We start from the raw sequence: 26,228 nt of genomic DNA, 5'->3' as shown, positions 1-26,228 counted from the left end.
TGGATGCTGGGAGGCAAAAATCAACAAATGTCCACATCATGTCGGGGACATCACCATGTGACATTTAGAATCTAAATGCCTCGAACGAAGTGGGTGGATGAGCTGCCAGGAGCAGGAAATTGCTGTTCACACCCCGTCTTCTCAAAGGGATTGCCTGTCTTCCCTTTGGCAAAGTTCTCTCTGCAGGTTCCATCTTCTCCTGAAGCAGACCTTCTAGGCTTGAGAAACCCGGAGCTACAGAATGGTTTAGATTTCATTTTCTGTGCAGTCAGGTGGTCTAGACTCTCAGCACTCAGTTGATTGAGATTCTGTTCAGGGGAAGCAGTGACTTGAATAGCGAAAAGCCTGGCTCAGCCCCTCACCCGTCTCAGTAAAGGCAGACAGTGCCCCACCCTCTAGCTGGGCTCAAAATAGCTGTTTCTTGACGTGGGCTCTTTGTGACTCATGGTGGAGTTTTCCAGGCTTGGGAGTATTGATGACAATTTCCTCTGCTCGACTCCACACCACAGAGTCTAGCTTTTCCTACCTTTCCCCAGATATTTATCACCTCAAGGTTATCCCTTGGTACGCTTCATTCTGACCTTGTTTTTCTTTTGCTCTCAGTGACCCACTCCAGATTCAGCATTTTTTCCCCCATCCTCCACCAAACAAGAGTGTGGCCCTCAGTTACATGCACCTACTTTAGGAGGTGCCAACCAGATGTGGGGAAGAGAAAAAATTTTGTCCTCTACCCATCTCAGGCTCCCTGGCTAGAGCCCTGTAAATGAGACTGACAAAAGACAGATTCACAAGAGAAAAATAAACAGGAGTTTATTAACATGTGCATCACACATATACCTGGGAGTGATGAGTAACTCATAATAGTGGTTAGAACTTGGGCTGATGTAGCATCTTAACAGAAGAACAATACATTGTTAGAGTACTGGCAAGACAAAGAAAAGGGACTTTGAGTTTCTTATGAGAAGGTCGGTAGTTGGAGGAAACTAATGGACAATAAGGACTTGTTAGTCTAAGTTTGTTGTATAGATTCCTCTGGAGCCACCTCCAGGCTGATGAGGATCTAGAGTTGTTTCCAGTGATTAATTTCTCTCCTTCCTGGTACAGAGGGGAGGGGAGACCTCTTTATTATAAACTGATGTCCTGCTTTTAGGCAGATCAAGAAGGGCGGAGAGCTTTTCTTTTATCTTTTTTTTCCTCTCCATTGCCTTCAGCTGAAAATAATCCTGTGCCAAAGGGGCATGTTTTGGGGTGGCATATTCCGTTATCCTTTATGGAGGACCCTCAGGACATACTCCAGTCCTAACTCTGGGGCCTGGGCCAATGTTTCAGACCCCATCTTGTGTGCCTGTGTGTGTGTGTACCCCCAAAATGCTCAGCCTCCCTGCTACCCATTTGCCACACCCCAGGCCAGACAGCCCTGTCTGTGGGAACAGGACAGCCAGCAACTGCGGGGCTGAATCACCTTCTGCAAAAGTCCACAGAGAGTGGGAGCTACAGAGGTGGCTGTGGCTGAGCTGGAAGAAGCAGGAAGCATCTGCATTACTGCAGTCATACATTTATTGACTGCATGTATTTTATTTCATTTACTGATCACTTTCTATGACCAAGCCCTGGACTAAGCAATTTGCACACATTATGCTGCATTTAATTCTCCAACTGTCTGAGGCAGTTGCAGGAAGCTGGTCTTCCTACCTCGGTGCCTGCTCCCTACCTCTATACCCTCTCTCATGGGAGACAGCGATCTCGTCTCTCCCCCGCTTAGAATCCTTCTGTAGGTCAACCACTGGGAATAAAGTTCCAACTTTCCACCAGGGCTTGCATTATCTGGCCCCTTCCTGTCTCTCCATCGTGTCACACCCTCCCCTGTTCTCATTTTGTTCCGCCCACACTGGCCTTTTCTCTGTTCTTGAGCGAAGCTGGTTCCCCTCTCAGGGCTCCCGCACTTGCTGTTCCATCTGCCGGTAACATTCTTTCCTTCTATCTTCCCAGGCCGGCTCCTCTTGGTCATTTAGTGTCAGCTCAAATGTCACTTTCTTAGAGAGGTCTTCCTCAGCCCCACTGTCTGAAGGATGCCCTGTCAATCGCTTACCAGACCATAACCACATTTTACTCTCTGCATAGTCCTGTCAACTTAAAGGATGTTTATTTTTTTACTTGCTGCCCATCTTCCCCACTAGGATGAATGCTGCATTTCTGTGTGCCTAGTGCCCAGAACATTGCTTGGCCTATGGTAGGTACATTGACTATATGAGAAGCCCCTCAGAACATCTGAGGCCAAGTCATTTGCCCAAGGTCCCACAGAGGAAGGACCCCCTGAGGGGGTAGAGCCCTGAGTATTGAAAAGGGATGCTGGATAGGATAAAAATCACTGCCTATGAAAAGTATCCCAACTGGCTGAAGTTTTGCCTAGTTTTTACGCCCAGCTTTTTGGCATCTTCAGCTTCGTTGAAATCAAGTTGATGTTTGGACTTGAACACAAAGATTTTGCATCTCTTGCAGTGTTGCTGGGAGCTGGCCCTTGCCACACCCCCAGTTCTAGCTGGGACACACAGAAGTTCTGGGGTTTTGATCCACTGGCATGTGACCCTCCTCACCTTCTAATGTGGGAATATTTTTCTATTTATAAAAATAATACCATATGCTGCCCTCAAGGAAGTGCTCATCAGTCCCCACCCTGTCAGCGTGGGCTGTGCTTAGTGACTTCCTTCTAGAGAGTACGGTATGGAAAGGAGTAGGGGGGGAGAAACCTGACAATTATGACCTCGGCCAGGCGATCAAGGTCAACATCAAGAGTGACCTTTACAGTGCCCTTGATAGAAGGCAGTGAGAATGGCACTCTCCCTCTGTGGTCTTCCTCTTGCAAACCCATAACCCCAGTCTAATCAACAGAAAAACAGCAGACAGATTCCAGTGGAGGGACATTCTACAAAAACATCTGATGAGTCCTCCTCAAAACCATCAACATTGCCATCAAAAACAAGGACACTCTGAGAAACTGTCACAGCCAAGAGGAGTCTAAGGAGACATGATGATTAAATGTCATGGGGTGTCCTGGATAGGATCCTGGAACAAAAAAAGGACATTAGGTGAAAACTAAGGAAATCTGAGCAAAGTATGGACTCTAGTTTAGTTTAAATATATATATATATATATATATACATATCCTTGAGTATTTCTAGTCCGATGCTTTTGCCTTTTATCCGACGCTTTTGCTTTCTTTCTGTTTAGGGGCTTATCTTATTTCTCATGCTGGACTTTCAATCCAGCAAGTCCATTTCCACATTTGTGTCCTTTCTTCTTCTGCCATGATCCAACTCTCCCTCTGGCTTCCCAGCTCGCAGCCCATGTTGGTGAACATTGAACTTGGCCCACTCAAGCTTGCACACAGCCCAGGCACAGACTTCCCTGGCTGGTTTTCTCTGACCCTCAAGCATCCCAAATCACACCCAAACCACCCCAGCTCAGATAAGGATTTATCCCAGGCTATTCCTCGGTCTTGAACTTTCTGAAATAAAATAATGTTCTCCAAGCAGTTTATCTCTCCAGTTAAGTTTCTAGCCAGTGAGGGATGAAATGAGCCACATGATTTCCAAGCTAAGCAATTTTTAAAAACTGAAATATTACTTTAGACAGTCCCAATTTATTTTCCTCTAGATTCTAATCATCTTGGCCCCACCAAGCAGGCTTTTAAGCAGCACCATCTGGTTCTCTACCCATCCTTGCGTGACCTGGGCCCTCTGCTTACTTCTGAATTGGTTTGTAAATTGGAAGTGTTAGGGAGTCTTAGTGAAAGATGCATGAATCACAGCTCAGGATAGATTCATAATTGTCTATATTCATGAAGTCTGTCTGAGATTGCAGGGCTGGAGGACATTTTTAAAGAAATGAACCTTGAATAATAGGATGAACCTGCAGAAGTACCAAAAAACAGTTGTCTATGCAATTTTAATTGGACAATTACCTTATTGTTATTACAGGGTTATCGATTTCCATGGTTTTAATTCAACATTCTTACCAACTCCCTCTGAATTAGGGAGAATATTCTCTTGTTGGGTCTTTAAGGACCTCAGAAACCAATCTGAGCCCTTCTGCTTGGGGTTGGAGAAATACAACAGAGTGATTTGATGACTCATTGAAGGTCACTTAGACGTGTTGGGGTGAGGACGCTGAATAATGAAAAAATGACATTACAGATTGTTAGATAAACTGTCAGAACTCATGTGTCATTTCCTTCAAAGCCCCACTTGGAGGTAACACACACATTATTCAAGTGAAAACCTTGCTGGAAACCTCCCTTGGGAACTGCAGTCCCAATCTGTGTTGAAGTCTTGTGAACATCCTCAATGGTGATAAACCTTTGCCTTGGAGAGGGAGTTTGAGGTTTGGAAAGGTCATTCAGAGCCAAATAAAGTGGGTAATCAAATCACGTGAATATAAATGTGTTAAACTGCTTTTCTGGAATGGCTCATAAACTGATTTGAAAGCAATGATCAAAGAAGAGTTTGTTTATTAATACCTCTCCTTATTCCAGGAAGATTTAATCAGCATATTGGAGTCTAAAAAATGTTTTAAAAGGCTTGAGGAATGTTGGTATTATTAGAAGCATAGGGCATTCTGAGGCGATTCCTTGAAGGGTAATATTCTAGAATAGTCATTTAAAGAAAAGAATTGCTTTCCACTACCTTAATATGATCTCCCTCCCCCTTCCCTCCAGACCTAAGACTAGTTTTGTGGATGAGGCAGGTGGGACACACAGCTTTTTAGTGCCTCTCATTCTCCTTAAAAGGCATGGAATGGGATGGTGTAAGAGGTAGGGTATTCCCAGTGAAGGGAGTTCTGGGGAGGGAGGTAAAGTTGGGGCAGGGGCTCCTGGGGCTGATCTCCTCTGTCCTTCCCCACCCCCAGCTCCAGCTGTGGTGTCGGCCTAAGGTTGTCTGATTTCTCTTTTGATGATGGTCGTGATGCTGCTGCTGCTGATGGTGATGGTGGTGATGCTGATGCTGATGATGGTGGTGATGATGATGATGGTGATGGTAGTGATGATGATGATAATGACGCAGAAGATGATAATGATGATGTGATGATGATGGTAATGATGAGGAGGAGGAGGAGGATGCAGCTGCTGATGACGGTGATGGTAGTTGTGATAATTGACACTCACCAAGACCTCACTGTCTTTATGATGTACCAGGTACCACATTAAGAGCGTTACACACAACCTGTCATTCAACCCTCACCACAGCCAATGAGTAACCTTTATTATTATCCCCACTTAACAGATGATGGACCTTGACAGTGGGAAAGGTCACATAACCAGCTTACCAGCCTTGCAGATAGTTATTATGGAATGAACAAATACTGCAAGCTAGGGTTATTAGACACACTTAACAAACGAAAAAGCAAAAACTCAGAGAATGTAAGTAACTTGTCCGAGGGCACAAGCCAGTAAGGGGCAGAGCCAACATTTTAACTTGAGTCATGCTGTCAGCTAAGGGTGTTGTGCCATGGCTGTTGGCACTGAGCTGGGTCGGGTGGACGATACCCAGCGAGCAGGAGGGCAGTCTTACTGCTTGGTTGCCTCACCTCCTTCAGTAAATCTAGGTCCCTTTCTACAGAACACAGATTTTGCCCACGAGGATGTTAATGACCCCATCCTGGGACCCTCCACAGTAGGTTCATTTGGTCTCCTCTGTGATTTACTGAATAAAGGTCCCCAAAAGATGCTTACACCCTAATCCTCAGAACCTATGAATATGTTACCTCATACAGCAAACAGGAATTATTGTTGCAGATGGAAGTAAGGTACAGACTTTGAGATGAGAAGATTATAAGGGATTTCCTGAGTGGACCCAATCTAATCACATGAGCCCTTAAAATGAGAGAGGCTTTCTTGACTGGGTCAGCGAGAGTTGTGAAGGGCGAAGGAGAGTCAGAGAGATGCACCATAAAAGGACTCAACCTGTCATGGCTAGCTTTGAAAATGGAGGAAGTGGCTATAGGCCAAGGAGTGTAGGCGACCACTAGAAGCTAGAAAAGGCAAGGAAACAGATTCTGGGACTTCCCTGGTGGTCCAGTGGTTAAGACTCTGTGCTTCCACTGCAGGGGGTGTGGGTTCGATCCCTGGTTGGGGAACTAGGATCCCATATGCCGTGCAATGCAGCCAAAAAGTAAAAAAAAAAAAAAAGAAAAAGAAAAGAAAAGAAAAGAGAAAAAACAAATTCTTCCCTAGAGCATCAGTCCTGCTGACACCTTGTTTATTGCCCAGTGAGACCCATGTCAAACCTCTGACTCCAGAACTATAAAATAATACATTTGTATTCTTTTAAGCCAATAAATTAGTGATCATTTGTCATGGCATCCATAGACAACTAATACACAGACGGATATTTTTTTTCTTTTTCGCCTCTTGCCTTTTTTTTTTTTCTTGCCTTTTATTAAAGGCACGTTTGTTTTAGCTGGGGAGGCAGTTTAAGCATGAAGTCAATGTGAGCAGTGATTATCTGCAGAGAGGAAAGCCCCTGTGTGGCTGTCATGGTCCCCCTTGTGTCACCTCATTACTAGTCACAGTTCTCAGCTGGTATTTTAGTAGAGCGGTCATTACCAGGGTGTCACCCTCCTGTCCATGGTTTTCCTGTTCTTCCCCCAATTCTGGAGTCCTCCATGTTCCTCTCTGTCCAGACCAGTGCTTCTGGGATGAAAGGAGCTAACGTGTATTGAGGACACCGTGCCAAGGGCTCTATGGATCCCCTCAGTTAATCTTCATAATGAGCCTTTGTGGTGGATTCCATCACTCTCTCCCCATTTCAGGAAACTGAGGCACAAAGAAATGAATGAAGAATCGCCTTAACGAAGTACAGATTTTCGGGTCCCCTCTCGGGGGATTCTGATTCAGTAGACCCTGGAGAAGCCCAGAGAGATGGATTTTTTAGCTACGCTCATGTGGGTCTCATGTCCGTGCTCCCAAAAGCACTGTTGAAAATGTGGGTCTAATAGAGAACAGACTGGTGGTTGCCAAGCGGGAGGGAGAGGGATGGACTGGGAGTTTGGGGTTGGCAGATGCAAACTATTACATGTAAAATGCATAAACAACAGGGTCCTAGTGTATAGTACAGGGAACTATATTCAATATCCTGTGATAAACCATAATGGAAAAGAATAATGTCTATATGTGTATAACTGACTCACCTTGCTGTACAGCAGAGATTGCACAACATTGTAAACCAACTATACTTCAATTTAAAAAAATTGAAAAAAAAAAGAAAAAGTGGATCTACATCACTGGTTTTCAAGGGAGGATGAGTTTGTGCCCTATGGCAATATTCACAAATGTTTGAAGACACTTTGGGTGGGTGGGAGAATGCTGCTGGCTTCTAGTGGGTGGAGGCCAGGGATGCTGCTAAACATCCTACAATGCACAGGCCAGTCCCCCAGCTAAGAATGATCCAGCCCCATACGTCAGTAGTGCTGAGGGTAAGAAACTCAGGTCCCAACAAAGTGCTCAGAGGCTGCCAAGTAGAGGGGAGGTGAAACTCTTGCTTTCCCTTTGGTTCCTGAGCTTTCAGAATGAGCCCTCAGATATTCTCACATTCTACATCATTATTCCCAATTTACAGATAAGGAAAGTGAGGCTTAGAGAGGTGAAGTCATTTGCCCAAGGGCAGCAGTTAGAAGGAGGCAGAGCCAGGACTTAAACCCAAGTCAGCTTGACTCCAGTGCCTGTTTCTTAACCCCACTGCTGACTGGGCCTTCTCCCTCATTACTTTTGTGACCTTGGACAAGGCCGATGTGGCAGAGAAAATAGAAACTCGAGAAAATAGAAACTCGGAGACGCTAAAAAAACATGCCCAAAGTCCCATTAGAGGATAATAACCATGGCCACGATTTGAAGTCAGTTTCCTCAAAACCTTCCTTGGGAGGTGATTGTGATTACAAGGAGACATCACAGATGGGAAGGCTCCGTGCAGCGGGAGGTATAACTCGCAGGACCCAGAGGCATCCTTATTCACAAAGCAGAGGAGGAGGGCACGGAGCATCTGAATTAAAAGCAGTTACTTTAGCTTCTTGGGAAATGGTGACTCACTAAAAGCAACCAGCTGTTTCCCATCAGATTCACTTTATAGCAAGAAGGCGAGATGCTTGATATATCCCATAATAGGATGTTTGGGGGTTGAAATGGGCTTCTTTCCTACATGAATGATTGATGACAATAAAAGCCTGGGGTATCCCCAGGAGCCTTTGAAATGCATCAGGATATCCATTCCCAGTAGTGGGGCCCAGATATTATTTCCCCAGTGTTTAAGACTCTTTGTGGGGTCGATACCAGGAAGACGTGCCTGTGGGTACCCAGGGTGGTGAGAGCTAAGGGCCTGGCCTCTTGACAGAGGGCTGGTGGGGCCACTCTTGGACCCTCTGTTCGGAGCAGGCATGGGTCTAAATGACCGGAAGGCCGTCCTTCTCCAGATCTGATGATCCTGACTTTGTCTCCTCCCCCATGTTAGTCTGACTCTTCCAGGGAAAGGACAGGTGATACTGACCACCCTTTATCACGCCCAGGCACTGCACCAAGCACTTGACATGGTTTCTCACTTCATCTCCATAGCAGCAACTCCATGAGGTAGGAGTTACTGTCCCATTTTACAGAAGAGGAAACTGAGACTTGGGAAGAATCAGTAATGTGTCCAGATCACACAATTACTGGTAGAGCAAGGACTTGAACCGGAGTCTATCCAAACCTACTATCAGGGGTAAGCTGTTGGTGAGCTAATGACTTTTCTCCCCAACATGTAAGCCCTTTCCTACAAGGTCAACTTGATGAGGGCAAGGGTTTTGTCTGTTTTGTTCCATCCCCATTGCTTAGAACAGGATCTGGCACGAAGCAGGTTTTCAATGCATATTTAGTAAATGGGTAATAAGAGCAAATATTACAGAGAACTTTCTATATGCCTGGCACTTATGCAAATTCACTAAAAGATGTGTATGATTGTCCCCACGTTGCAGATGAAGCAACTGAGGCCCAGAGTCAAAAATTGATGGGACCGTGTGGTCAGCCTGAGAGGTGGCTCTGAGACCTGAAAGTCCATGCCCTTAACCGACCCCTTCACATGCCATCTCTGAGGGCTCACATGGCTCCCAGAGCATCTGTACCCAGCACATTTTTCTTTATTTTAAATCTGTTTTGAATAGGTAACACCGGCCATGGTAAGATTTCAAACAACATGGCTAACAGTAAATCACCAATGTCAGTGTCTCAGTGATGTTAACAGTGGTGGGCACTAGGGGAAGCGTAGATGGAAATTCTCTGTGACGTTGGCTTTGCAACTTTTCTATAAATCGAAAATTATTCCAAAATAAAAAGCTAATTTAAAAATTCAAACAATAGAAAATGGTGTGTTAGGTGGAAGATGATTGTCCTCCAACATTGACCCCCAGTCTCCCACATCCTCCAAGGACAACCACTGTGGCCCTTCTCTCATGTGTCCTTCTGAGGATGTTCTAAGGATGCTGGATGCCTAATAAGTGTTTGTAGGATTGAAATGAATAGGTTCACCTTCATTAAATTGCCTCTGTCATACAAGCTGGGATGAAATAATGACTTGAAATGGCTGATTCATCTTTGGGTGAAAAACTTGACATGTGATTGCAAATTTTCCTTCAGCCCTCAGTTCTCATTTGATTTCCAATGAGAACTGAAGAGTTTGGGCCCACTGCTGCTTGTCAAGGGACCATCAGAACCAAATCCTGTTGTGTCATTCCACATCCTGTCAGACACAGAGATGAGGCTGCCTTAAGGACCTCTAAGACTCTCCCAACCCAAAGGGCTGGAATTCAGTTTTACAACAGCTTTCCCAGGAGGTGGGAGATGCCCAGATGCTCTAGCATCAAACCACATTGAATTAGGTTGCACGAAAATTACAGGCATACCTCGTTTTATTGCACTTCCCAGATATTGTGTGTTTTTGTTTATTTGTTTTTTGGCTGCACTGCGTGGCATGCGGGATCTTAGTTCCCGACCAGGGATTGAACCCACGCCCCCTGCAGTGGGAGCGTGGAGTCTTAACCACTGGATGGCCAGGGAAGTCCCCAGATATTGTGTTTTTTACAAATTGAAGATTTATGGCAACTCTGTGTCAAGTCTATCACGCCACCTTTCCAACAGCATTTGCTCACTTCACGTCTCAGTGTCACGTTTTGGTAATTCTCACATTTCAAACCCTCCACCAGCAAAAAGATTATGACTCAGTGAAGGCTCTGATGATGGTTAGCATTTTTTAGCAATCAAGTGTTTTTAAATTAAGGTGCGTATATTGTTGTGTGTTTTTTTAGACATAATGCTATCGCACACTTAATAGACTACATTAAAGTGCAAACCTAACTCTAATATGCCCTGGGAAACCAAAAAATTTGTGTGACTTGCTTTGTTGAGATACTTACTTTATTGCAGTGATCTGGAACTGAGCCCACAGTCTCTCCTACGCTTTTTCCCAATTTTCGATCTTTATGATTACCAAAGAAGAAAGCCTCAGTTTGGTGGTTTGTCTTTAACACCTCTCCAGTACTTGTTAACTTTTAGTACTTGCTAATCTACTTGGTTAAGAAGGAAAAATTAGGCCTTCAATCTGAGCCTTGAGCAGGCTACAATATTTAGCCAGAATTTGATAACACCACTTTGTTTCCATTGGACTTATGGTTATGGCTATTTTCTAATTATGCTAAGTGATGGTGACCTATTATTTATGGATGTGATAATGAAATTTCCTTTAAGGAGTTTATGTGAGTGAAAAAAAGTCCTTTAAGGAGTTTATGTGAGTGAAAAAAAGTCAACATAAAGAAATATCGAGATGGTATAGTTAGTGTTTAGCTCATGCTGCTGTAACAAAATACCATAGACTGGGTGGCTTAAATAACAGTTATTTCTCACAGTTCTGAAGGCTCGGAAGTCCAAGATCAAGGCACTGGCAGATCTGGTGTTTGATGAGGACCCTCTTCCTGGTTTGTAGACGGCTGTCTTCTTGTGTCCTCACATGGTGCAGAGCAGAGAGAGAGGAAGCAAGCTCTGGTGTCTCTTCTTATAATGGCACTAATCCCATTATGGAGCCCCACCCTCATGACCTCAGCTAACCCTAATTACCTCTCAAATGTTCCACCTCCAAATACTATCACATTAAGAGTTAGGATTTCTACATATGACTTTGGGAGGCGGGGTGGGGGTGGGGGAGCCACAAGCATTCAGTCCCTAACAGATAGTACATGATTGTGGTAAATTCTGTATAGTAATTGAGGTTTTGGAAACACTATTCTGTAGCAGCCTGGGCTTTGGAATCAGACAGACCTGGGTCTGTGCCACTCACTGGTTGAGTGACTTTGGCCAATCACTTATGTTCTCTCTGAGCCTCATCTTATTAACCTGTAAAGAGAGGGTGATAATGAGTATACCTACCTGCCAAGGTATTTAGGAGCATGATGAGTTAGTGCTGGACTCCTAGTAATGCTTAATATGAGAGAGCTCTGGGTGTATGAAATTAGGAAGCAGAAGCAAAAGTGGGCATTGTCCAGGGGACCCTGGGCTTAACTTCCTACTGTGACCCATGGCTGGAAAAGACGAACCAGGGAAGACTTCTCTTTGGTCCCCAGAAATTTTCCTTCTCGCGCGTATTTGAATTACGAGTTTCTAGGAGATTGTCAGCCCTCATTTGCCAACCCCACCGCCTCTGCCCTGTACCCGGGTAGCTTTAAATTTTCAAGATAAATGATTAAACCTGCTGGCACATCCCAGTCATGTCCGGTGCTCAGCTCTTGTTTGCTGGTGCTGCTGTGCTCATGAGGCATGAATCTCCCTGGTGTGGCATTTGGGGATAAAAAGATGGATTTAGCTGCCTCATCCCCCAGAAGTGACTCAGCTGCTGGAAGCTGACTGACAGCAATGGCAGTTGGAGCCCTGGGGACTTCTGTGCCTTCGTGCTTCGTTCTCTCTACACAGCCATGCTTTGCTCTCTCTTAGAGCCTTGTTACAACTGTCTTCTCTAGTCGGCCTGAAACGCTTGTCTGTCTCCTTCCAGGATTTGTCCTCCTCTTGGACACCTTCATTGGCAGCTGTTGGATGTCTGCTTTTTAGCTGGAGAATGTTGTCAAGGTTTCCATCATGCTAGTTCTATTACACAAGTTCAGACTGAAAAGAAACCGACCATGCATGATATTCACTTACTCACATCCTGTACCAGCATTTCTCAGAGTCTGCTCTGAAGACCTCCTGTATGAAGGTCCTTGGACACGACCCCCACCCCTCAACCCAGGTGTATCCTAATCCCTGGGGGTAGAGCTCCCCAGATAATCACCGCACCTGCAAACTCTTAAAAACAGCTACTCTCTATGTACCTAGTGCAATAAAATAGACTCAGTTTTCTCTATTGCTAAGGTGATGATGGTACTTCTTAAGTGGGGAGGTAGTTCTTAAATGAATAGAACTGATGACAACAAGGGCTTTGGAGTAGGACAGAGCTGGTTTTAAATCTTGGCCCCATCACTTACTCCTTTTCCTGAGCCTCAATCTGCTCATCTGTGAAATGGATGCTAACAGTATTTACCACCCAGGACTGTTTGGGGAATTAAATAAGGTGATTTGATCCTGGCATGTGATAAATGCTCAATAAATGTTAGCTAGTATCATTACTGGCTAAACCTGTTTTTTTTGTTTTTTTAACCTTTAAACTGGGGAAATGATAGCATCTACCATCTAGAGTAGGGGTGCAGGGGTTGGCAAACTTTTTCTGTAAAGGGCCAGATAGTAAATATTTGATGTTTTGTGGGCCAGTCTCTGTTACAGCTACTCATTCTGCTGTCATAGTTCAAAAGCACCCATAAATAATACATAAATGAACGAGCGTGGCCAATGTTCCGATAAAACTTTATCTACAGAATCAGGGAGGGGGCTGGCTTTGGCCCATGGCTGTAGCTGGCTAACTCCTCAGCTGGGGTGTTGTGAAGATTAAATGAGATAAGGCTTGTAATGAGCCTAGCACAGTGCCTGGCACAGAGCAGTGACTAAGAGAAAGAATTCTAACGTGTTCCATATCTGATTTGAGGGCTAGGCTTTGCTCCTTTCTCCAGGGGAAGGAAAGCATCCATGAGCAAGACTTTTCAACAGAGGTATCAGCTCCATCCTCTGCCCCAAGTCAAAGCTAAACACTCATCTCAGCACCTGGAGCCTGGCAGTGCCACCGCCTCCATCCTCCCCCAAGGATGGAGGTAAAATGCCAATCCATGGGGTGTGATTAATTCTCTCTGTCCCACGCTTTGCCCCAGGGTATGTTGCCATTTTCAGCATGTGTCCCACGGAAATCAGGTTGCCCATCTAAACCATGATGTGTGAGAAATGAGGATACTTATATCTGCGGGGCGGTTAACTGCACGCATTCACATCCGTAAATGCATTTAACCCTCACCTGAGGCTGTATTATGTGGTTAAGGCAGGCAGTTAAGGGGAGAGAGAGAGAGAGAGGGAGAGAGGGAGAGGGAGAGAGAGGCTAGATTTGAATTCTGCCTCTGCAACATTCTGGTTTTGTGATGTTGGCCAAGTCACTTTGCTTCTCTAAGCCTCAGCTACATCTTCTATAACATAGGGATTAAATGAGATGTTACATATAAAGCCTACAGCACAGTGTAGCACATGATAGCTGTTGAATCCCATTTTGCAAAGGAAGAATGTGATGCTAAGAGGTAAAAGGGCTCATTCAAGGTCATGCAGCTGGTGATTGGCCTCAGACCAAGAATCTCTAACTCTGACCCCCAGCTGGTTTTCACCACGTCCCATTGCCCCCGCCCACCGCATCCCACTCATCCCCACCACCCCCAGCTGCTTCCAGGGACTCTTGCTGCTTCCAGCCACGGCTGTGCTCCATGCACAGTGACTAAATCTCTTGGAGACAGTGACATGGCTGTCAGGGAGCTTGTACGCTTGTGACCATTCATCACTGTAGTGGATTAAATAGTGTCCTCCCAAAAGTCGTATCCACCCAGAACCTCGGAATGTGACCTTATTTGGAAATAAGGTCTTTGCAGGGAGAATTAAGATAAAGATTGAAATGAGATCATACTGAATTAGGGTGGGCCCTAAGTGCAATGAGACAGTAAAGGACAGAGGAGGATACACAGAGTCACTGGGAAGAAGGCTATGTGAAAACAGAGGCAGAGGTTGGAGTGATGCTGCCACAAGCCAAGGATTGCCAGGAGCCACCAGGATCTGGAAGAGGCAAGGAGGGAGCCTCCCCTAGAGCCTTTGGAGAAAACACAGACCTGCTTCTGGCCTCCAGAACTGTGAAAGAATGAATTCCTGCTGTCCTAAGCCACCCAGTTTGTGGTGATTTGTTGCGGCGCCCACAGAAAAGTAAGACACCACCTTCAACCCTAAGATGTGAATGGATAGGGGGGTATCAGACTCAGAATGCCTGTGTGAGGAAGGGGCAGCAATGACGGGGCAAAGAGCATGTGTTTTAGAGGCAGACCTTGGCTCAGCCCCTTCCCTTGCCAGCTTTGAGCTATTTCCCTTATTTACTAAGAAAGAGAACATCCTCGTCCTTCTGGCTTGTGGTGAGGATTAAAAGAGATGGCGTGGCACAGTAGGGTAATAACAAAGGTAATCGTAACCGTTCATCAAGAGTGACATGCCTTGGTTAATTCAATCCTCACAACAGCCCAGGGTGGAAGGAGTTAGCTGATGCAGGTGATGTGATGTAGACCTCGGAGTAAAGCAAGAACATTCCTTCCCTACATCTCCTTCTCTACCCATGAAGAGCAGTAGACTACTGCATCCTTCCAAACCCAGCCATTCACTCTGGAAATGTGACCTAAAGGCACCTCTTAGAGGCACGCGGAGATTGATCTCTGAGAATGCTCATCGCAGGGCTGCTTCTTCTAGTGGGGGAAACAGCAAACAACCTAAGTGTCTGGGATTTGGTGAAGTGATTCATGATACAGCCACAAATAGACACCACACAGCCTTTCACACTGCTGCTGGGGAAGAACATCCAAGGACGTGTGGAAATGCTCGTGAAATGTCATTAAGTGAAAAGAGCAGGTAATAAAATGGTGAGATCCTAACTTTATATTACAAAGACCAGACCTCCATGATGGTACATGTGTGTGTATAACATACGTATAAATATACAGCATCTTTTTTATTTTTTTAAATTTAACTTGGTCCTTTTTTTTTTTTTACTTATTTATTTACTTATTTATTTTTTTATTTATTTATGGCTGAGTTGGGTCTTTGTTGCTGTGCGTAGGCTTTCTCTAGTTGCGGCGAGCGGGGGCTACTCTTCGTTGCGGTGCACGAGCTTCTCACTGTGGTGGCTTCTCTTGTTGCGGAGCACAGGCTCTAGGCGCGCGGGCTTCCGTAGTTGTGGCACGCAGGCTCAGTAGTTGTGGCTCTCGGGCTCTAGAGCGCAGGCTCAGTAGTTGTGGTGCACGGGCTTAGTTGCTCCTCAGCATGTGGGATCTTCCCAGACCAGGGCTCGAACCCATGTCCCCTGCATTGGCAGGCTGATTCTTAACCACTGCGCCACCAGGGAAGCCCGATATATAACATCTAGCTACTAACATCTTTGTGTATGTTTTTCCACTCTTTAAAAAAGTATAGATGTGTTTATATATAACATTATATATATAAAACACATGTATAAAACCATATATATTACCCTATATATGCACACTACCTATATAATATATATAATCACATAAATTACCATATGTGTGCACTAGAAGAATGTACACCAAGATGTTAGCGGCAATATATGAGGAATTATGTATATACATATATACGCATGCATATGTACTATTATGGTTTGAGTGTTTATGTCCCCCACGAATTCGTATGTTGGGGCCATAATCCCCAGTGTGGCTGATTTGGAGATGGGAAAATAACTGAGATTAAATGAGGTCATTAAGTGTGGGGCCCTGATCCCATAGGATTAGTGTCCTTATAAGAAGACACACCAGAGAGCTCTCTCTCTGCATGAACACAAAGAGTCCATGTGAGTACAGTGAGAAGGTGGCTGTCTACAAGCCATGAATAGAGCTCTCACCAGAAGCTGACCCTGCCAGACCTTGATCTGGGACTTCCAGCCTCCAGAACTGGGAGAAAATAAATGTCTGTAGTTTAAGCTGTTCAGCTTCTGTTGTTTTGTTATGATAGCCCTAGTGAACTAACATACATGTATATATACATACATACATACAGATATATTTATATATAGGCATATATATAGTGTCTTTCTATATATATGGTAATATATATGGCTATATGTATGTGGTATATATATATGGTTATATATATAGTTTTTTAATATATGGTTTTACTTATATGACAATATATATAACTCTAATTATAAATATAAGATCAGAAGAATGTCCATCAAAATGTGGTTAGTTGTTCCCTCTGGGCAGTGGGGTTATAGGTGACTTTTTACTTTGTTCTCTTTTGCTTATCTGTATTATCTGAATTTTCTACAATAAACCCGTATTATTTCATATTACTATTACATTACTTAGTATTCCTATAATTATTAATGGTATTGCTAAAATAATTACTACAAACTTTTTTGTGCCTAAAGTTGGCGTCGGTCTTTGGCGACTGGGAGAGGGTGAAAAGGCCATGGTCAAAGGGACCAGAGGCTCAGAAGCCGGGCCCAGGCAGGGCTGTCAAGGCCATATGTATAACCTTGAACAAGTTTTGGTGACCCCGCCTGAGCCTCCTCTTGCCTTGTAACAGGGTTCCCATGGAAACGTGCTTTCCAGTTTCCAAAGGGCTGGCTCACAAATACACACTTGCAGCACTGGCAGAGATCTGTGTGCCTTCTTGGGGTATGAAGGTTGCTGGGGCAAAGAGGAGGCTGTCCAGAGGGAATTCTTGAAAACCCATGCAGCCTTGGGGTCCTGATGCCTGTGTTTTGTGTCTCCTGCACAGATCAGCTAGACATCATCTCCATGGCAGAGACAACCATGAGGCCAGAGGAGATCGAGCTGGAGATGGTGAAAATCCAGCGTCTCCGGGAAGTCTTGGTCCGGCGGGAGTCTGAGCTCAGGTTTATGTGAGTGCTGGGGGAAGGGGCGGAGGAAAGGAAGGGGTGTGGAGGGGGAGGACACCAGAGAACCTGACATTTACTGTTTATTGCTGTGTGCCAGGCACCGGGATGAAGGTATTACATACATTCTCACAACCACCTAGAGACGTGGGTATCTATGCCTCTATTTCTTAGTATATAACCATTAGTCAATATATGGCCCTATACAAGATGATTAAATTAGTGCCTGAGTCTTGCTTTCCTGTCTTTTTTCTATTTTTATGCTTCCAATTTTTATTTTTTGTATTCTCAAAGAGCACAGAACTTATATTTTGTTCCAAAACTATAATTAAGCTTCTTACACATTGTTTCTAACATTAAAAACATATCACTAGTGTTTACAATACACTCCCCATGTTTTAAAAGGAAGGGAGACAGAGAGTGTGAGTTCTTTAAAGTACTGAAGAGCTCCCTTCAGCCTGTGGGAGCTCAGGAGGGCCAAGGTTGCTTTTGTGACGATGGCTGTCACTCACTGCGCATTTACTGACCTTTGCATGGTGTGTGTGTATGTACATATTATCCCTGCACCTGGCACATGCACAGCAAGTGCTCAGTGACAAGATTAGCTAACACGTAAGCTCTAGCCCTGGGCCAGGCACTGCACTAAGCTCTTGACTTGTGACGTCACTAAATTTCCCCATGTTGCCCATGAGTCCGACTGCTTAGAGACAAATGTCAACAGTAGACACTTGAATAAATCAAATTATCTAAAACATACAGAAGGATGTCAGTGCAGTCAGGACATATTTTGGGGGTCAGTGACATACTTCAGGGGAGGGGCTGGCTTCTTGGCCCCCGGAAGTCTTGCTAGCAGCCTGCAGACAGAGGTGGATGATAATGAGGGCTCCCCCCAGGCCCTGCCTTTAGAGTATGTAGCCTTGCCTGGAGGTACACCACCTTGTCAATCTCAGAGACGCATGATGGACTCCAGGATGGCCAGGGTAGAGATCATAGCCCATTCAGACCTGGATAAACACCTCATCAGATGACGATCTGTAGCCTCCCGGGCTAACAGGCTGTGTGTGGACCATTGTTGAATTCAGTTTCCTGGCTCTTTCTCAGAGCCAGGCCCTCACCTCCCTGTAGGGCTGATGGTGCAGGTGGGTCCTATTCTTGCCTCCATTTTAGAGAAGAGGGAATTGGAGGTTAAGAAATTTACCCAAGGTTGCATTAGCTAATAAGTAGCCAAGGTAGGATGCAGTCTGACTCCAGAGTTTTTATTAAGTGAGTGAATAAGTGAAGGAAGGATGGAAAGAGGGAGGGAGGGAAGGAATGAAGGAAGGAGGGAAGCTCTGAATATATCTGCCAAGATAATGCCTTAAAGAGTATAAGCTCCTGAGGGCAGGGATCCTACGTCTCATCTTCACTGTTGGATTTTCCCAGCATCTTGAACACTGCCCGGCACTTATTAGGCCAATTAGTATTTGTTGAATGTGCAAAAATTGTTCTTTCACACTCCATCCTGACCCCAATAGTTTCCCTTCACACACACACACACACACACACACACACACACACACACACACACACACACACACACACACACACACACACACACACACACACACACACACACACACACGAGACCCGTTGGAATAGGGTAAGAGGGAAATAGAATTTCAGACCGTACTAAGCATTTACAGGCTCAGGTGGGGAAGCTCGGAGTGACGGGAATGTGACAGCCCTTGACTGAAATAGTCCCAATGACTGTAGCTGTAATAACCAGGGTGAGATTGGTTTTGTCACGCCTGCTGGGAAGTAATCAAGTTAATACCCTCAGCTCCCGTGCAGACTGTATGAGTCAGATCATATTGCATGGCTGAGGGTGTCTTCTCACTTTACCGTCTCCTGCGATGTTGATTCTTTCGAGAATGGGTTTAAAGGCTGCTGTCCCAACACCCCCGACGTTCAGCATTATTCTTTCATGGGTTTCCATTTTCCTGGCCCCTCTCTCTTGCCCTCCCCCTGGGACTCACAGCTTCTGCTTGTTCTGCCTTCCCCTCAGCGTGAACTCATAAGAGTGGGTTCAGGGTCATCCTGGCTCTCTTGCATCCTTGTCTGTGACCCTGGGCACATGACAGGCTTCAAAAGAACTGCTATTTACCACAGGCACTGTTATAATGCACACGTGCTATGTGTGTTATATGCATTTGCTCACTTATTTTAGCTTTTTGAATCCTCATAAGACCCCTGAAGGAGTGGTTCTATTCCTTCTATTTTATGGATAAGGAAACTGAAGTTAGAGAAGTGAAATAACATTTTCAGGGTCAACAGATAGTATGGGTGGAATTGGGACTTGAACCTGAGGTGTCTGCCTCAGAGGCAGAGCCCTGAACCCTAAGTTAGCCTGTTATTTATTCCCAGCAGAAGGATGCCTTTTCTCTTTGCCTTTTGCTCTTCTAGAATGCGAGGACAAACTCCCGGTTGGATGCCCACAATCCCACAGTCCCACGTTGGGTTTGGTCTTGTTCCACGCCATCTTGAATTGAGTCGAGTGGAAACAGAAGTCATTCTATTGAGTCAGGCTTTGGACTTTTTCATACCCTTTCTCTGGAGAGAAGTGATTTATTTGAAGCCTAAAATGATGAGCTCCAACTTAGTCAAGGTTTTCAAGTTCACCTGCTGGGAATTTGACATAGAGCCTTATTCCTCTAAGGGTTCTCAGGGACCTCAAGAGTCAACATTTATAGAACCCTTAGCACAGATCTAGGCCTTGGCTAAGCCCTGTGCACACATTATCACGTAACCTACGAAAAATGCTTGCTAATGGAAGGATGAAGCAGGAGCGCCTCCAGCATACCTGCTATCCCTAAGGCTTACAAGGTCAGGTTCAGAGAAGGGCTATGAGTGACCCTGGGGGGCATGTGTCTCCAGCGCACACCCAATGCATCTGCTCTCAATGTCCTCCCTTCGCTTGTCCCCTAGTTTCCAAGTCGCTAACTGGTGTTTAGAGATCTCCCTCTTGAATCTGGCAGTTTTACAAGCTTCATTTGGATGAGTCAATAAACCCCTTAGTATCACGAAAACACCGCTTTAATTGGCGGCAAATGTCCAGGAGGTAAAACTTGAAGCCTCCTTTGTTCCATCCTCGATCCTCCGTGCCACCCACCTCCCAGTCCCTCCCGCTGCTGCCCCATCTCCATGCCTCTCGCCATCCTGGCCTGTGGAGGCTGTCAACAACCTCAGACTCATTTTCTCACCCTTAATTCCAGCACTGACTCACACCATTAGCTTTTCATAACCCCTCCTGCAGCTCCGCTGGCCTGCCTCAGCCCTCCACACCTTCTCTACAAGGCTGGTCCTGCTGTTTATCTGGGTTTCAGATAATTAAGTATTTTCGGAGGTGGGGGGCGGTTATCTTCATTTTACACCTGCTTGCAGGATTGTCATAAAGGGACAGTGGGCTCTGTCTCTCAGCTTGCTCTGGGCGGCAGCAGCTTGTAATTAATGAGTCAGAGCTGCAGCTGGCAGGGGAGATGGGCTTGTGAAGGACAGATTTCAGGAGCACAGTCCTTGAGTTCCAATATTTCCAGACTCTGGGCTTGGACCCAAGTAACATCATTTTATTAAGAAGGACCAAGTGCGGTGAAGCGGTCATGCCCTAGAACGTGGCAGAGGTTCAGGGTGTGGTGGTAGAGAGTACATGACTTGTAAACTTTTCAAATACTTGCTATGCTGGGCAGTGTTCGAAGTGTTTTACATGCATTGATCATTTAATCTTTACTGCAACTAGACATACAACATCCTCCCTCCCCATTTTATAGATGAGGAAACCAATGCACAGAGAGGTCAAGTGACTTGCCCCAGGTTGCCCAGGGTCTGTGAAACAGCAGATGATGATATAACCCTGGCATTCTGAGTCCAGAGTCCATGATCTCAGCCATGATGCTATAGGGTCTCTCAACTGGTTTTGAACCCCAGTTCTACTTCTTATCGACTCTGGGCCCTGGAGCAAATCTTTTGCCCTGTTGGGAATTCCCTGGTGGTCCAGTGGTTAGGACTCCAGGGTCTCACTGCTGAGGGCCCCAGTTCAATCCCTGGTCAGGGAACTAAAATTCCATAGGTCGTGCCGTGTGGCCAAAAAAAAAAAGTTTCTTTAAGGGACTTCCCTGGCAGTCCAGCGGTTAAAACTCCACGCTCCCAATGCAGGGGCCCTGGGCTCGATCCCTGGTCAGGGAACTAGATCCCACATGCTGCAGCTGAGATCCAGTGCAGCCAAATAAATATTTTTAAAAAAAGAAAATCTTTTGCCCTGTTCCAGCCTCAGTTTTACAATGGGACATTGATATTTCCCTGGCAGCGCTGTCGCAAGGGATGGAAAGAGAGGACACGTGAAAGTGGGTGGCTCTTCCTAGGTAATAAGCACATCAAAATTCCCTTCCCTCCTTTAACTGTTAATAACGTGCTTTGAGGGAGAAGAGAGGAACAGGGCTGCTTCGTTATCTCCAGAGAAGACCGAGAAAACACCCCTCTCCCCGAGAAGCTGGGGAGTGGCTCTCACCCATCAAGTCCAACTCTATTCTGGGGCCCTGACTTTATTATGGTTGTTGTTATTTAAAAAAAATTTTATACACCTGCATTCTTTATCCCTTTAATGAGCTGATAATTCTGAAGCCTGTTAGGAAAAGCTTCAAGCCAAGGGCGAAATGAAGCATGTGCATTTATGTAACTTGACACTTCTCAGCCACGTTTGGCAGTTTCGAGACACTTTGGATGCGCTCTGGGTTTTAAATACCATCTCCTAAGAGCAGGTCAGCGTTGTCAGAGCCACTGTACATATCAGGTGGGAAGAAATGTCTTTAATTGCAAAAGATCTAAAAAGCAATTTGTCTTGGACAAAATATACGAGAATTTGAGGAGTTGGGGAAGAAAGGGAGGAAGGAGACCTCGAGGGAAGAGGAAAGGGATGGAGAGGCTAGAGAGGATGGGGAATGTCCCAGGTGAGACCTCTGAATGGAAGGACCCCCCTGAATTTCTAAGTGTTTGGGGAAATAGGGATGAGGTTGGGGATCTGGGCTGATCAAATGGAGAAAAAATATCCCCCAGTGGATGGGCTTCTGCTGTTCCAAGTTGCTTCTCGAAGTCAGAACAAGCTTCAGGAAAGGAAATTCTTCTCTCAGGGAGCTCTGGCTGTCTTACCATAAAGGATTTCATGCTCTTGGCTGTAAGGATCTCCTCTGGGCCCTGGTGAGCTGGGAAAGGGATCACTGTATTAGACTCTTATGATGGTTACTTTTATGTGTCAATCTGACTGAGCTATGGGGTGCGCAGATATTTGTTTAAACATTTTTTTGGGTGTGTCTGTGAGGGTGTTTCTGGAATAGATTAACATTTGAATCAATAGACTGAACAAAGCAGATTGCCCTCCCCAGTGTGGGTGGACCTCATCCAATCTGTTGAAGACCTGAATAGAACAAAAAGGCTGAGTAAGAGGGAACTTTGCCTGCATGACTGCATGAGCTGGGGCATCGATCTTTTCCTGTCTTTGGACTTGAACTGAAAAATCAACTCCTTTTGGGTCTTGGGCTTGGAGACTATAGATCGTGGGACTTAGCCTCTATAATCCTGTGAATCCTTATAAGAAGTTTATATCTATCTATCTACCTATCTATCTACCTATCTATCTGTCTATCTCTACATATCTATATATCTCTATCCAACAGTTTCTCTCCTGGGTATACCCTAGAGCTGCTCTGTATAGTTGGGTATGCACTAGCCCCATGTGACTATTTCAATTTAAGTTAATTAAAATTAAATAAAACCTAAAATGCAGTCCTTCAGTAGTCCTAGCCACATTACAGGTGCTCTTTAGTCAGTTATGGCTAATGGCTATCCCACTGGAAAGCATACATTTTTGTAGAACATTTCCGTCATCACAGAAGAAACTCCCACACATGAATGACAGGAGGCATATTCCAGAACATTCATATCAGTCTGTTCCCACCTTTTCATCTTCATCCATTGTCCCCCTGCAGCCCCCATCCCTGCTTTCCACGGGCCTCTTTTCAGTCCCTCCCCCTCCAAGGGAGCCTTTTTGTCGGGGCTGTTCCCTCTACCTGGATGCCCCCCTCCCACCTGGTTAACTCTCCCCCTCCCCCCAGGGCTCAGATCCAGGGATACTTCCGAGGGGAAGCCTTCCCAGCACTTCCCAGGCTGTGTCCCATCCTATCACCATAACCAAGATCCTTTGGGTCTTCTAAGGAGAAGCCTTTCCTCCGTTTATAAATCTGTGTTCATCAGTTTGAGTACGTGTTCCCCATCTCTCTTCTGCTCGACGCTGGCCCTGATGAGGACACAGGCTGAGCTGTTTTCACTCTCAGCAATGTCGTTAGCACCCAACACATGGCCAATGTGAGTAGGTGCTCTGTGACTATTTACCTAATAAATGAGCAAGAGCTTGACTTCCCTTCTTTTTTTAGTGCCTGACTCATTTGAAGTGGGTCAGTCCATAGTATTCCTACAGAGTGGTTGTGTGACATAGCAGCTTGCAGTGTAGACACTTTACGAAGTGTATGGGTTTCCTGTGGCTGCTTTAACAAATTAGACAAAGTTGGTGACTTAACATACAGGGACTTCCCTGGTGGTCCAGCAGTTAGGGCTCTGTACTTTCACAGCCAAGGGCCCGGGTTCAATCCCTGGTCGGGGAATTAAAACCCTGCAAGCTGCGCGGCGTGGCCAACAAAAACCAAAAAACAAACAAACAAAAAAAACCCACACACTTATTCTCTTGTCGTTCTGGAGACCAGAAGTCTGAAATGGGGTTCACTGGGCTGCCATCAAAGTGTCGGCAGTGCTAAGCTCCTTCTGGAGGCTACAGGGGAGGATACTTTTCCGAGGCCTTTCCAGCTTCTAGAGCCTTGTTTCTCATGTTCCCTGCTGGTGGTCCCTTCCTCCATCTTCAAAGACCACAGAGTGGGATCGTCCAATCTCTGCTGGCATCAGCCCACCTGTATAACCCAAGATAATCTCCCCATCCCAAGAGCCTTACTTGAATCACACCTGCAAAATCCCATTTGCCATATAGGGTAACATATTCACAGGTTCCAGGGATTAGGATGGGCATATGGAGGGACATTATTCAGCCGATCACGTTAACTGACTACGGCAATTCATTTAAGGGCTAAGCGCAGAGCTGGACTCCCAGTGTGGCAGTGACGGTGACAGGGATGGCCGTGGTGAGGCCGAGCGGAGGGAAAGGCAACATACACTATATGGAGAACCTGCATTGCTCCATCTGATGCTGAGTCTTCATCATTCTTTGAAATCTCCCAAGGAAAAAAAAGCATCTTACGAGACAGAGAGAGAGCATGCTCAGTAATGCATGCACAGTGCCCTGATAATTAAGGGTTTTCCCCTCTCTTTGCTTGTCTCTGGGAAACTGCTGATTTGAGTGGCAGCTGGGGTTGGGAGTTGCTTGTCCGTATCACTTGATCTCAATTGAGGACTCAGTTCTTTGCTCTGCACTTAGCCCAGAATCAGATAATGCTTGGCTGGGCCTCATTTCTCTTCAAATAAGAACCAGCCCTCTCTTGATATTTCCAGAACAGGCTGCTCAAAGAGAAATGGGAGGGGGAAAAATACAGACAACTTAACAGATTTGCCTTCGTGTTTTGGGTCTACACAGCACAGCCACTCATTAAGACAGTATCCGGATTTACATCTTTGACTTCGTTTAATTGGCTGCTAGTCATTGATCAGTTACACAGATCTTTGCTCCTGGAATTCTGGCCCACTCTTGGTCCTTTTGTCCTCTAAACTCCTCAGAGGTTTCAAATGAGATTAGGTCAATCCAAGACATTCCTGGTTTGGGTTCTACCAAAGGAAGGGCAGCCTGTTTTTTTCATTACTAAATGTCCTGGTCTTTGACAGAGTTGCTTTCTGATGAAAAGAGAGGCCTATAACTTTCTCCAGATTATATTACACCTACCTTTGAATTCTAGCTCTGCCATTTGTAGGCTGTGCAATCTCGAACAGATACCTTAACCTCTACGGGACTCAGCTGCCTCATCTGTCGAATGGGATGCAGCCAATATTTCCCAGGGTGGTTTTGAGGAGTAAAAGTGATCATGTTTATTAAGTGCCCGCCCCCATAGTGCCTGCCACAATATAAGTGCTCATTAAATGTTACTTTCCTTTCCTTCAGGAAGAAATTGAGTTTGGAAATGAACAGATGCTTGGTAAGAGCAGACATTGGAACCATGTTCTTGGTTTTTAGTAGTAGGTTACTTATTTTGAAGAGGAGGTACAGGATAAGGGAGGAGATTGGAGGGGCGAGTGAAGGTCTCTTCCATGACATGGAGGTACATACAGACCAGAGACGAAGTGACTCGGGGGCACCTGAAATTTGTCTTGAAACATCTGAAGGACTGTCATGTGGAAGAAGGAGTTGTTTTCTTCTTTGTGGAACTAGAACCACAAATGCTGCAGTGAATCCAGTTACCATCCCAGCATGAAAAAGGCCTTTCCACATATTTGGAGCTCTAAAAGTTGGGACCTTGGGAGGTAATGGGTTTCCATACCTGGAGATATCCAAGCATTTATTTATTTCTTCCTTCATTCAGCAAGCACATGCAATAAGTAATACAGATGAGGACTTGCCCTAATGGAGTCCAGGGGAGGAGACAAAATCTGGATGTCTCCAGAGTGAGAGATGGAAGCTTCAGGTGGGTGGTGGGGTAGGGTAGCAGGTGCTGAGGTGCTATCTATGGTCAATTCTCAGTGTTGTCATTATTAGTAATTTATCTAACGACTCTCGAGCACATACATGTGCCAGGCACAATGCTAGACTTTTTATGTAGATCACCTGGTTTCATCTTCATAGCAACCTGATGAGGCAGGTTTTAATAATACGAGCCACATTTTACAAACGAGGAGACTGAGTTTTGCAGAAGTTAAGCGGCTTGCCCAAGATCACCCAGCTAAGATTGAGCAGGGTTGGGATTCTAGCTCTGCAGCCTGACCCCAGAGCCCCGCTCTGCTGTGTTCACGCAGTGCCAGCGGCTGCCTCCCAGCCCACTGCCCCTCCTTAGAGAACCAGCCCCACATGAGGGGGTTTCCGGCCTCTCCCTGCCCCCCTCCTCCAGGCCAGAGCTCACTGGTCCACATTGGCTTAGC

General features: G+C 45.5%; 1 protein-coding gene across 1 annotated transcript in view; it reads left to right on the top strand.

The window, feature by feature from the left end:
- BMERB1 (bMERB domain containing 1) overlaps positions 1-26,228 on the top strand; it is a gene marked incomplete at both ends in the record, with an annotated part of 118,210 nt that overhangs the window by 56,144 nt on the left and 35,838 nt on the right. The window contains one exon of the mRNA XM_082669717.1: positions 16,958-17,081. Within this exon, the coding sequence (XP_082525843.1) occupies positions 16,958-17,081 (124 nt within the window). The remainder of the gene's footprint in view (positions 1-16,957; positions 17,082-26,228) is intronic.

The sequence above is a fragment of the Grampus griseus genome (assembly GCF_964374135.1).
Source record: "Grampus griseus genome assembly, chromosome: 14".
NCBI classification, from domain to species: Eukaryota; Metazoa; Chordata; class Mammalia; order Artiodactyla; family Delphinidae; genus Grampus; species Grampus griseus.
This window is presented reverse-complemented; position numbering and strand designations above follow the sequence as displayed.